The sequence below is a fragment of the Rana temporaria genome, chromosome 4 (assembly GCF_905171775.1).
Source record: "Rana temporaria chromosome 4, aRanTem1.1, whole genome shotgun sequence".
Lineage (NCBI taxonomy): Eukaryota > Metazoa > Chordata > Amphibia > Anura > Ranidae > Rana > Rana temporaria.
This window is the reverse complement of record NC_053492.1, coordinates 148,122,912-148,137,222: the sequence shown is the minus strand read 5'-3', so window position 1 is coordinate 148,137,222 and position 14,311 is coordinate 148,122,912. Positions and strand designations below refer to the sequence as shown.

Sequence of the window (14,311 nt, the reverse complement as noted above, 5' to 3'; positions counted from 1 at the left end):
GTTTACATTCAACCAATGGAATTCAGTTGCTGCTATCCACGGGTTTAAACATATCTGGGAATTGCTATTCTTGAAACCCAGATTGATATTGGGCTGGCGTTTATTTGCACCGCCGTCCTGACAGTTGTCCCATTCACTTATTTTATGGAATCACTCTAGCTGAATAAAACCTATACCCCTGACAAAGGTGTGAAACTGGAAAACGCATTGGGTATTGGGGCATTACCGTCTATCGGCGAGAAATATTGTCATTTCACATGAATTGTTATATTATGTTTTATGTTGTATGTATACCCTACTAGACGTTTGATGTTTTTTAACATAGATCACTTCTCTTGATCTGCCATCTTTTATATGTAACATTAAAATTATCTTCGATACATACCAGTGTTTTTGGCCTTAAAAGTCCCATTAAGGGGGTGTTTTCTTTTTCTATCTAACCCAGAGATGTGGCCACCACACTGGTTATACCTGGCATGGTCTAATGTTTTCAGGATGCTATTACAGCACCCTACTGGCCCCTCCCACCTACCATGATTTGCCTGCATTGCATAGAGAAGCTCAGAGACCCAGTGATGACATCATGGAGTCTAAATTAAGATATTTAATGAAAATTTGAAAGGTTTTAAAGCGCAACGTACGGTACGTTGCGCTCCGTGCTGGAACGCACGCCGCTCTGAAGCAGCGCTCACGGTTCCTGGTTCTCCTGCGGTTCCCTAAGGCTCCCAAGACATTGGATTTTGATCTCCTCCGGTTCCGTGGTCCTAAGAAACGCCAGCTTGAACCCCTGGAGCTGCTGATGACACACTGTGACACTGGACCAGCTTTTTGCCCTATCTTGCCTGTGTTATCACTCTGTTTGTGAGTAATCAATTTATTGTTTATGACATCATTTTTAATTAAATCCTTACATACTGCACTTAGTTTGGCGCATTTCCTTCTTGTCTGTATGATAGATATTTTTGGCCACTTACAAGTTTTAGCTGGCTTTGAAATACACTTTGGTTGGCTCTGATAATTATTTCTGTTAATGCCATTAGGGATTATAGTAACAGTGATTGATATGACACTTGTAGCACCCTGGTATTAGGCAGGGTTGCTAACAAATTTAGTTATGCTAGGTGGTAATTAACCTGGCTAATTAGTAGTTGTATCCACTGACTTTCTGCCCTAAGCCTGATAATGGTGCATTTCTCTCTTCTGTCAATAGGTGGCACTGCTAGCTTTGGCATTAGAATGACAAGACCACAGTGAGTTCAGGTTGTGAATGGACATACTTTCACAGCTAATTATATTTGTGGCTAAGAATACTGGGGGAATGGGTCAGGTAATCAGTGTTCTTTTAGCAGCTGAAGATTGGGCCTATGCCTAAGGCCTAGCCACATGTGTAAAGGCTTAGCCCAAGGGGCATCTGATCATTGCAGAGGTTCAGCCGGATGGTGAACCGAGTGTTGCCAGAGAGGTGAAGGAGAAGCAGTTGCCACATGGGATGACCACTCCTGCTACCAGCGGCAAGTGAGAACTAGAGGTCAGAGATAAAGGTGACATCGACGCCAGTAAGGGACAACTACTCCTGTTATCAGAGGACAGGTTTGGGAAGTCTGAAGAAGTACCAGAGCAGCCTTTTCATTAGCCGGGGACGATGAACAAGTTGGGAAAGCTTCAGCGTTCAAGTCAGGGAGCCAGCGGGTGAGCGTGGGTGACACTTGAAGAGGATTCAGTGGGTTAGCTGAGAGCCAAGCCAGGGGCCAAGCAGGTAGCGTGGGTGAGTGTACAACGGGCTAGCTGTGGAAGAGCTCAGGGGATCCAGTGGGCAGCTGGGATCTAAAGGTTTGGTGAGAATACTGGGAGCTCAGTGAGACAAGCTGCAGCGCAAGGCTGTTAGATGGAGGTCAGGTTCTACACAAGGGAGATACCAAGTCTGGTATGTGTACAGATCTGTGTTGCTACCAATGCACATTACAACAGGTTGGAAAGTACTGTACCATTAATACTGTTTGACATCAAAATAAGTAAAAGCTGAGGAGTAAAAGCTATGAGCACTCACCTGAAACATGTAAAATGCTAGCTTCTCATTGTACTCCCACTGCCTCAATGCCTGTTCCACATCTTGTGTCACAACCACTGAGCTACTGCACTGACTGGAATTTTTGTGGTAAAAATCCGCTATCTTCACCAACTGTTCGCGAAGATACCTTGTTAATATCTGAGTCCATTCTGAAAAATGAATTAGGAAAGCATGTGAGCCAATTTAAATAGTTAAAGGGAACGCATTGGTATGTTTTCAGTAAGCACATATTTGAGGTATTTACTGTCCTAGAAGTGCCTATACATACCTGCCTATATAATCTTATCAGAATTAGAAAGAATGCAAACATGTATGCAAAACAGTGTGCACAGTGTGCAATACAAAACTAAATCATACAAAATGGAATACAGTTATATACAGAATGTACTGAAACAAAAAATACAGCGCTCGAGGATGGAGTACGAATCACTTTATAGTCTTAAAGTATTGCAAAAAAATACACATGAACTAAAAAATATAAATAAAAACTGCACACTAGGCAGAAAGTTTACACAAGCGAATCTATTGCAAAGTCCCCAAACACTTGAACAGTAACCATAAGGTGATGGTGGGATAGCAACCTGAAATCACTGCTGGGAGAAAGCTTCCAACCAAAGTACACTTCTGTAGTATATGAAGGTGGTACGGCCGTTAATAAACCTCTAAGCAGGGAGAAGAAAAACACACAGCGGGGAGACAGCATCCACGCTGGGAGTGATCAGAGATGTTATTCACCTGCCGAGGGAGAAATGGCTGTAGTTCTAATCCAACAGGGAGGCCGATGGAGGCGGGATCACTCCTCGCAACGGAGGATGTAGGGCAGTGAGGGAGATCCTGGATGGGAACCACCGTGCCAATACGAGGACGCCGCCGCGTCAATCAGAAGCGAGGAGGGAGGGGTGGAATCACCGCTGCGTCACATGAAGGGGAAGGGAATGAAGTCCGGACTCTATCCCTCAAGGGTCATGTGACTCCAGGGGCCAATCAGTGGAAGAGATAGACGAGCAGTAAAATCAACAAGCTGAACGTCACTGAAGGAATTCCCAGACTGTCAGTATCTCAGCATTGGCTTCTTGTAAACAAGTGGGGGCATAAAACGAGATGGGGGTGAGCCGTGACTGACATGTTTCGCGTGCCAGACGCTTTGTCAAAGTCACGGACAGGCAACACCACCAGATTGAAATAGGAACATGTAACAATCCCATTGGATAATGGCAGGCGGGGGGACGGATTTAAAGTGTTAACCCCACCATCACCATTCGGTTCTTTATTTAAAAAAGCAACATATTGAGTTTGCAATTGTTTGTTGATATTAAACTAGAAACACCCAATAGTGACACATATACAAAAAATAATAATAGCACATAAACAAAAATACATAATGCATACATTGAAAATAAATGAAAATAAAAAATAAAAAAAATAAATAAATACAAAATATATACATAAAAAATAAAAAATAAAAAGTGTATAAAAAAATATAATAAAAAATCATGATACAAAACACAATATCCTCAACTCATAACATAAATATTAGTGACATGAACACATTTATCTATAAAAACTATCATTTTTTAAAAAATGTTGAATAAAAAGAGCCATAAGCTCTGTATGCTAAAATTTAAAATTTAATATTTAATTCAAGTTTCGTTCGTAATACTGAGGATATCTAGCTCCTCGTTAAGGCCACCTGGTGACAAAGAACCCATCCGAAAGATCCAATAAGTTTCCCTCTTGCAGAGGAGGGAAAATCTTTCATTAGCCGTAAGTGACCCTATTGGAATGGACTCAATCGCCATGACCTCCAGGCACTTAAAATCTTTATTATGGGCCTGCAGGAAGTGTCTAGGTACACTGTGTTTGTCACAGCCCTTTGTGATAAGGCGTCTATGCTCGCCTATTCGTATCCGTAAAGTACGGATTGTCCTTCCTACGTAAAGCAACTTACAAGGACAACGCAACACGTAAACAACGAATTCCGTTGAACAGGTAATGAATTGATTAATCGGAAAACTGCAGTCTTTGGTTTTAATAACATCAGTCCCTCCTTTAGAGATAGACTGACAAGTAAGACATCCTCTTTTACCACATCTGAAGATACCGGTTTTATTATTGAAGTAGGCCCGAATATCTAAAGGACGAGTGGGGTTATTCTTAGTGACTTTACTTGGTGCAATGATATTCCGGATGGTCCGTGCCCTTCTAAAGGTAATCTGGGGTTTAGGGGGAAGGGAAGAAGACAGATATTGGTCTAGTTGAAGAATGTTGAAATGTTTGTTAATAATGCTGCTTATATTTTTATGTTCAGTGTTGAAAGTGGAAATAAACCTTATATTATTTACGACCCTGTCCTTAATGACCTTCTTCTTTTTGTTCATAATCATATTGGAATTGAAAGCATCATCTAGTAATTCTTGTGGATACCCCTTCTCTCTAAATTTCGTCTTCATAGTAAGGCCCTGGGTCATGTAGTCCTGTATCTTTGAACAGTTTCTCCGTAGCCTATTGAATTGTCCATATGGGATATTTGATTTCCACGACGAGTGATGGCAACTATTAAAATGTAAATATGAATTACCACTAGTAGGTTTAATATGATTACTAGTGGTAATGACCTCCTGATCATGTGAAAGTACCAAATCCAAAAAAATTAAATTGTCCTTATCGAAGACATGCGTAAACGAAAGGCCTAGCTCATTATTGTTACAGTGGTCTACAAATAATGAAAAAAGATCAGCACCACCACTCCAAATGAGGACTACGTCGTCTATATAACGCCCATAGAAGACGACGTGTTCCAAAAATGGATTGTTATTCCAAATTTGCAAAGTTTCCCAGTAGCCCATAGTCAAATTGGCATAAACCGGTGCAAAATTGGCCCCCATTGCAGTACCTTTCCTTTGTAAAAAGAACTGGTCACAGAAAGAAAAATAATTGTGTTTAAGGCAGAATTCAATACCTCTACTGATAAATTCAGATTGTAAAGAGTTAATATCATTGTTCTTACTTAAGAAGTATTGTACTGCCGCTAAACCAATGTTGTGGGGTATTGACGTGTACAAAGAGGCCACGTCTAGTGACGCCCAAGCATAACCCTCTTCCCAGGAATAATTTTCAAGGGTCTTAATAATGTCATTGGAATCTTTAATATACGATGGCAATTCACAAACAATAGGCTGTAGGGCATGGTCTATATACATAGATAGGCCACTAGTAAGGCTATTAGTACTAGCAACAATCGGGCGACCCGGTGGGTCCACTAAAGATTTATGTACTTTCGGGAGGTGGTAAAAATGTGGAGTACTAGAAATTTTGGGCAATAAGAAGGACTTTTCACTCTTGTTGATAACGCCTTTACTATAGGCCGTCTCAACAAGAGTAGTAAGTTCTATTTGGTAGGCGGAGAAAGGGTCTGTATTGAGTTTTTGGTAAGTCTCGCCATCCGACAGCAAACGATATGCTTCTCGGAGGTATTCAACCTTATCCTGTACAACTAGGCTCCCGCCTTTGTCGGCTTGTTTGACTATAATATTTTTATTTGCCGTGAGATCTTTAAGTGCCTGACGTTCTACAAAATTTAGATTGAGGGTCCCTGACTTCGAAGGGTTATCACATAAACTGGAAAAATCCTTATACACAGCTTGATAGAAGGTCTCAATATAGGGCCCTTTAGAGCGGGTAGGGTTAAAAACGGACTGAGGCCTAAATTTTGTGTGCACTATGTCTGGTTCCATAAAAGGACAAAAAGTTTGACTCTCTATATTGCCCTCAGACCATAGTTCTTCAAGGATTAGTAACAAACCATCTGGATCTTGATCAATGTCTGGGTCCTCACGAGTGATAGTTGCAACACTGTCAGAATCCAGAACATTGTCAGTATTGGACGCATCACGTTTAGCAAAAAATCTTTTGAGGGTGAGGAGTCGAACAAATTTATTTAGATCCTTAAAAAGTCCAAATTTATTTGGTCCAGTAGAAGGACAAAAACTTAGCCCTTTGCGTAAAAGGGTAAGCTCAACTGGGGTAAGGGTATGGCTAGAAAGATTGAATATTTTAATGGTACTATCTTTTAGTCCCTGTCTGTCTTTTCTTTTTTGTTCAGTCTTGGATCGGAGTCCTCCTCTTCTACCTCTTCGAGTTTTCTTTTTTCTTTTTGTAATGAGGTTCCCTTTAGGGGTAAGTCTAAAAAACCTTCATCGATATTGCCTATTATAGTGTCACACATAGAAGTTGGAGGCCCATTGACTCTTGGACGAGCCCCTTCCTTCATGTAGACTTCTAAGTCTTTAGATAGAGGGCTATATTTATTACTAGTGGTGACTGAGAAGCATATGGGTAATTGTGAAAATGACGTATTGCACTCATGATCACTATTGGGGTCTGCTATACTTGGACTGGGGTTGAGATCTACCAGAATGGGAGGGGGATTGGGTATTAGAATAGGTACGTTGGAAAGCTGGTTAATTGGCCCCTCTGATATTGGTGGCTTGGGTTCAGAAACATAACCATGAGGGCAGAGTGGCGTTTGAAGTCTATCTTGTTTATTTCTAATATTGTTAGAATGTTCACCACCATTGTTAATCCTTCTATTACCTCTATTTCTATTTCTATTTTTGTTCTGACGTGGTCCTTTATCTACAGTGTTAGAGTTGGGGCGGGTCGAATAGGAGTTAGTTCCCTGACTAAGTTGAGTATTGGGCTGTCTGACTTCTAAGACTGGGCGTTTCCATTCAAAGACATTTCCGCTTTTATAGTCGGCAACATCTCTCTCAAGTTTATGTGTCTTTTTCTTAATAATCTCATCTTCATCTTTTGTCACATTGGAATTCTGTATAGAAAGCCATTTATCGAAGAGACAGGAGGAGCTGAAAGCTTCAGCAGCCTGGCCCTTCTCCGCAACCTGTGACTCTGCAATTTTGAGTTTCCTTTCACGCTGCTGGACTAATATTTTAATCCACTTGGTGGTACAAAACTCGGATATAAATCGCCATTCTTTTGCAAGATCCTCATCAAGGAAACTACACTGTTTTTTAATGCGAAGCCCCCGAGGTGTAATACCTAAATCCAGATATTTTTGTAAGAACGCTAAGTCCCACCATTGAGCATTCTCATACTGTTTAGCGTCTTGTAGTTTTAAAAAAGCTTTCCTCATCTGAATTTCATATGCCTCTGAATGAGGCGGAGGCGCAGAAGCATTTGGAACAGAGTTCACAGGATCGGTATTAGAAATCCCATAGAAGTCTATCTTTTCAAAGATGGATAATAGTCTACTCGATCTGTCAGAAGCCATTGAAACACTAGAAACCATACACACACACACACACACACACTCTCACAAAAACACGTATATCCGTATAAAAACAAACACGCATAAAAAACACAAAAAATACACACTTGGGTGTAACCAATAATGTCTAAAAACAACATATACAAATAAAAAAATATATAGAGAAGGAACAACCGGTGCAAATATATAACACTGTTGAATCCAACATATATCTAAAACTAATACTGTTCATGCATAAACATAGTAATCGCCATTGGAATGTGAGCTGCTATGTGGGAAACCATACAGGAACAAAATGATACAAGAAAAAAATTCCCACTACTAGCGCTACACCATAAGGACAATAAAACACAGTGTTTTGTGTAGTAAAAAAAGATAAAGAAACCCTTTCCGTGCAGCTGTTAATCACCTGAGAACATGGGCAAAGAACTGAAACAAAAAATACAGCGCTCGAGGATGGAGTACGAATCACTTTATAGTCTTAAAGTATTGCAAAAAAATACACATGAACTAAAAAATATAAATAAAAACTGCACACTAGGCAGAAAGTTTACACAAGCGAATCTATTGCAAAGTCCCCAAACACTTGAACAGTAACCATAAGGTGATGGTGGGATAGCAACCTGAAATCACTGCTGGGAGAAAGCTTCCAACCAAAGTACACTTCTGTAGTATATGAAGGTGGTACGGCCGTTAATAAACCTCTAAGCAGGGAGAAGAAAAACACACAGCGGGGAGACAGCATCCACGCTGGGAGTGATCAGAGATGTTATTCACCTGCCGAGGGAGAAATGGCTGTAGTTCTAATCCAACAGGGAGGCCGATGGAGGCGGGATCACTCCTCGCAACGGAGGATGTAGGGCAGTGAGGGAGATCCTGGATGGGAACCACCGTGCCAATACGAGGACGCCGCCGCGTCAATCAGAAGCGAGGAGGGAGGGGTGGAATCACCGCTGCGTCACATGAAGGGGAAGGGAATGAAGTCCGGACTCTATCCCTCAAGGGTCATGTGACTCCAGGGGCCAATCAGTGGAAGAGATAGACGAGCAGTAAAATCAACAAGCTGAACGTCACTGAAGGAATTCCCAGACTGTCAGTATCTCAGCATTGGCTTCTTGTAAACAAGTGGGGGCATAAAACGAGATGGGGGTGAGCCGTGACTGACTCTTTACAATCTGAATTTATCAGTAGAGGTATTGAATTCTGCCTTAAACAGAATATTTTTCTTTCTGTGACCAGTTCTTTTTACAAAGGAAAGGTACTGCAATGGGGGCCAATTTTGCACCGGTTTATGCCAATTTGACTATGGGCTACTGGGAAACTTTGCAAATTTGGAATAACAATCCATTTTTGGAACACGTCGTCTTCTATGGGCGTTATATAGACGACGTAGTCCTCATTTGGAGTGGTGGTGCTGATCTTTTTTCATTATTTGTAGACCACTGTAACAATAATGAGCTAGGCCTTTCGTTTACGCATGTCTTCGATAAGGACAATTTAATTTTTTTGGATTTGGTACTTTCACATGATCAGGAGGTCATTACCACTAGTAATCATATTAAACCTACTAGTGGTAATTCATATTTACATTTTAATAGTTGCCATCACTCGTCGTGGAAATCAAATATCCCATATGGACAATTCAATAGGCTACGGAGAAACTGTTCAAAGATACAGGACTACATGACCCAGGGCCTTACTATGAAGACGAAATTTAGAGAGAAGGGGTATCCACAAGAATTACTAGATGATGCTTTCAATTCCAATATGATTATGAACAAAAAGAAGAAGGTCATTAAGGACAGGGTCGTAAATAATATAAGGTTTATTTCCACTTTCAACACTGAACATAAAAATATAAGCAGCATTATTAACAAACATTTCAACATTCTTCAACTAGACCAATATCTGTCTTCTTCCCTTCCCCCTAAACCCCAGATTACCTTTAGAAGGGCACGGACCATCCGGAATATCATTGCACCAAGTAAAGTCACTAAGAATAACCCCACTCGTCCTTTAGATATTCGGGCCTACTTCAATAATAAAACCGGTATCTTCAGATGTGGTAAAAGAGGATGTCTTACTTGTCAGTCTATCTCTAAAGGAGGGACTGATGTTATTAAAACCAAAGACTGCAGTTTTCCGATTAATCAATTCATTACCTGTTCAACGGAATTCGTTGTTTACGTGTTGCGTTGTCCTTGTAAGTTGCTTTACGTAGGAAGGACAATCCGTACTTTACGGATACGAATAGGCGAGCATAGACGCCTTATCACAAAGGGCTGTGACAAACACAGTGTACCTAGACACTTCCTGCAGGCCCATAATAAAGATTTTAAGTGCCTGGAGGTCATGGCGATTGAGTCCATTCCAATAGGGTCACTTACGGCTAATGAAAGATTTTCCCTCCTCTGCAAGAGGGAAACTTATTGGATCTTTCGGATGGGTTCTTTGTCACCAGGTGGCCTTAACGAGGAGCTAGATATCCTCAGTATTACGAACGAAACTTGAATTAAATATTAAATTTTAAATTTTAGCATACAGAGCTTATGGCTCTTTTTATTCAACATTTTTTAAAAAATGATAGTTTTTATAGATAAATGTGTTCATGTCACTAATATTTATGTTATGAGTTGAGGATATTGTGTTTTGTATCATGATTTTTTATTATATTTTTTTATACACTTTTTATTTTTTATTTTTTATGTATATATTTTGTATTTATTTATTTTTTTTATTTTTTATTTTCATTTATTTTCAATGTATGCATTATGTATTTTTGTTTATGTGCTATTATTATTTTTTGTATATGTGTCACTATTGGGTGTTTCTAGTTTAATATCAACAAACAATTGCAAACTCAATATGTTGCTTTTTTAAATAAAGAACCGAATGGTGATGGTGGGGTTAACACTTTAAATCCGTCCCCCCGCCTGCCATTATCCAATGGGATTGTTACATGTTCCTATTTCAATCTGGTGGTGTTGCCTGTCCGTGACTTTGACAAAGCGTCTGGCACGCGAAACATGTCAGTCACGGCTCACCCCCATCTCGTTTTATGCCCCCACTTGTTTACAAGAAGCCAATGCTGAGATACTGACAGTCTGGGAATTCCTTCAGTGACGTTCAGCTTGTTGATTTTACTGCTCGTCTATCTCTTCCACTGATTGGCCCCTGGAGTCACATGACCCTTGAGGGATAGAGTCCGGACTTCATTCCCTTCCCCTTCATGTGACGCAGCGGTGATTCCACCCCTCCCTCCTCGCTTCTGATTGACGCGGCGGCGTCCTCGTATTGGCACGGTGGTTCCCATCCAGGATCTCCCTCACTGCCCTACATCCTCCGTTGCGAGGAGTGATCCCGCCTCCATCGGCCTCCCTGTTGGATTAGAACTACAGCCATTTCTCCCTCGGCAGGTGAATAACATCTCTGATCACTCCCAGCGTGGATGCTGTCTCCCCGCTGTGTGTTTTTCTTCTCCCTGCTTAGAGGTTTATTAACGGCCGTACCACCTTCATATACTACAGAAGTGTACTTTGGTTGGAAGCTTTCTCCCAGCAGTGATTTCAGGTTGCTATCCCACCATCACCTTATGGTTACTGTTCAAGTGTTTGGGGACTTTGCAATAGATTCGCTTGTGTAAACTTTCTGCCTAGTGTGCAGTTTTTATTTATATTTTTTAGTTCATGTGTATTTTTTTGCAATACTTTAAGACTATAAAGTGATTCGTACTCCATCCTCGAGCGCTGTATTTTTTGTTTCAGTTCTTTGCCCATGTTCTCAGGTGATTAACAGCTGCACGGAAAGGGTTTCTTTATCTTTTTTTACTACACAAAACACTGTGTTTTATTGTCCTTATGGTGTAGCGCTAGTAGTGGGAATTTTTTTCTTGTATCATTTTGTTCCTGTATGGTTTCCCACATAGCAGCTCACATTCCAATGGCGATTACTATGTTTATGCATGAACAGTATTAGTTTTAGATATATGTTGGATTCAACAGTGTTATATATTTGCACCGGTTGTTCCTTCTCTATATATTTTTTTATTTGTATATGTTGTTTTTAGACATTATTGGTTACACCCAAGTGTGTATTTTTTGTGTTTTTTATGCGTGTTTGTTTTTATACGGATATACGTGTTTTTGTGAGAGTGTGTGTGTGTGTGTGTGTGTATGGTTTCTAGTGTTTCAATGGCTTCTGACAGATCGAGTAGACTATTATCCATCTTTGAAAAGATAGACTTCTATGGGATTTCTAATACCGATCCTGTGAACTCTGTTCCAAATGCTTCTGCGCCTCCGCCTCATTCAGAGGCATATGAAATTCAGATGAGGAAAGCTTTTTTAAAACTACAAGACGCTAAACAGTATGAGAATGCTCAATGGTGGGACTTAGCGTTCTTACAAAAATATCTGGATTTAGGTATTACACCTCGGGGGCTTCGCATTAAAAAACAGTGTAGTTTCCTTGATGAGGATCTTGCAAAAGAATGGCGATTTATATCCGAGTTTTGTACCACCAAGTGGATTAAAATATTAGTCCAGCAGCGTGAAAGGAAACTCAAAATTGCAGAGTCACAGGTTGCGGAGAAGGGCCAGGCTGCTGAAGCTTTCAGCTCCTCCTGTCTCTTCGATAAATGGCTTTCTATACAGAATTCCAATGTGACAAAAGATGAAGATGAGATTATTAAGAAAAAGACACATAAACTTGAGAGAGATGTTGCCGACTATAAAAGCGGAAATGTCTTTGAATGGAAACGCCCAGTCTTAGAAGTCAGACAGCCCAATACTCAACTTAGTCAGGGAACTAACTCCTATTCGACCCGCCCCAACTCTAACACTGTAGATAAAGGACCACGTCAGAACAAAAATAGAAATAGAAATAGAGGTAATAGAAGGATTAACAATGGTGGTGAACATTCTAACAATATTAGAAATAAACAAGATAGACTTCAAACGCCACTCTGCCCTCATGGTTATGTTTCTGAACCCAAGCCACCAATATCAGAGGGGCCAATTAACCAGCTTTCCAACGTACCTATTCTAATACCCAATCCCCCTCCCATTCTGGTAGATCTCAACCCCAGTCCAAGTATAGCAGACCCCAATAGTGATCATGAGTGCAATACGTCATTTTCACAATTACCCATATGCTTCTCAGTCACCACTAGTAATAAATATAGCCCTCTATCTAAAGACTTAGAAGTCTACATGAAGGAAGGGACTCGTCCAAGAGTCAATGGGCCTCCAACTTCTATGTGTGACACTATAATAGGCAATATCGATGAAGGTTTTTTAGACTTACCCCTAAAGGGAACCTCATTACAAAAAGAAAAAAGAAAACTCGAAGAGGTAGAAGAGGAGGACTCCGATCCAAGACTGAACAAAAAAGAAAAGACAGACAGGGACTAAAAGATAGTACCATTAAAATATTCAATCTTTCTAGCCATACCCTTACCCCAGTTGAGCTTACCCTTTTACGCAAAGGGCTAAGTTTTTGTCCTTCTACTGGACCAAATAAATTTGGACTTTTTAAGGATCTAAATAAATTTGTTCGACTCCTCACCCTCAAAAGATTTTTTGCTAAACGTGATGCGTCCAATACTGACAATGTTCTGGATTCTGACAGTGTTGCAACTATCACTCGTGAGGACCCAGACATTGATCAAGATCCAGATGGTTTGTTACTAATCCTTGAAGAACTATGGTCTGAGGGCAATATAGAGAGTCAAACTTTTTGTCCTTTTATGGAACCAGACATAGTGCACACAAAATTTAGGCCTCAGTCCGTTTTTAACCCTACCCGCTCTAAAGGGCCCTATATTGAGACCTTCTATCAAGCTGTGTATAAGGATTTTTCCAGTTTATGTGATAACCCTTCGAAGTCAGGGACCCTCAATCTAAATTTTGTAGAACGTCAGGCACTTAAAGATCTCACGGCAAATAAAAATATTATAGTCAAACAAGCCGACAAAGGCGGGAGCCTAGTTGTACAGGATAAGGTTGAATACCTCCGAGAAGCATATCGTTTGCTGTCGGATGGCGAGACTTACCAAAAACTCAATACAGACCCTTTCTCCGCCTACCAAATAGAACTTACTACTCTTGTTGAGACGGCCTATAGTAAAGGCGTTATCAACAAGAGTGAAAAGTCCTTCTTATTGCCCAAAATTTCTAGTACTCCACATTTTTACCACCTCCCGAAAGTACATAAATCTTTAGTGGACCCACCGGGTCGCCCGATTGTTGCTAGTACTAATAGCCTTACTAGTGGCCTATCTATGTATATAGACCATGCCCTACAGCCTATTGTTTGTGAATTGCCATCGTATATTAAAGATTCCAATGACATTATTAAGACCCTTGAAAATTATTCCTGGGAAGAGGGTTATGCTTGGGCGTCACTAGACGTGGCCTCTTTGTACACGTCAATACCCCACAACATTGGTTTAGCGGCAGTACAATACTTCTTAAGTAAGAACAATGATATTAACTCTTTACAATCTGAATTTATCAGTAGAGGTATTGAATTCTGCCTTAAACACAATTATTTTTCTTTCTGTGACCAGTTCTTTTTACAAAGGAAAGGTACTGCAATGGGGGCCAATTTTGCACCGGTTTATGCCAATTTGACTATGGGCTACTGGGAAACTTTGCAAATTTGGAATAACAATCCATTTTTGGAACACGTCGTCTTCTATGGGCGTTATATAGACGACGTAGTCCTCATTTGGAGTGGTGGTGCTGATCTTTTTTCATTATTTGTAGACCACTGTAACAATAATGAGCTAGGCCTTTCGTTTACGCATGTCTTCGATAAGGACAATTTAATTTTTTTGGATTTGGTACTTTCACATGATCAGGAGGTCATTACCACTAGTAATCATATTAAACCTACTAGTGGTAATTCATATTTACATTTTAATAGTTGCCATCACTCGTCGTGGAAATCAAATA

General features: G+C 40.3%; 1 protein-coding gene across 1 annotated transcript in view; it reads right to left on the bottom strand.

The window, feature by feature from the left end:
- LOC120935654 (mediator of RNA polymerase II transcription subunit 12-like protein) overlaps nt 1-14,311 on the bottom strand; it is a 128,238-nt gene that overhangs the window by 75,359 nt on the left and 38,568 nt on the right. Inside the window, exon 5 of the mRNA XM_040347708.1 lies at nt 2,048-2,217. Coding sequence (XP_040203642.1) covers nt 2,048-2,217 — 170 coding nt within the window. The remainder of the gene's footprint in view (nt 1-2,047; nt 2,218-14,311) is intronic.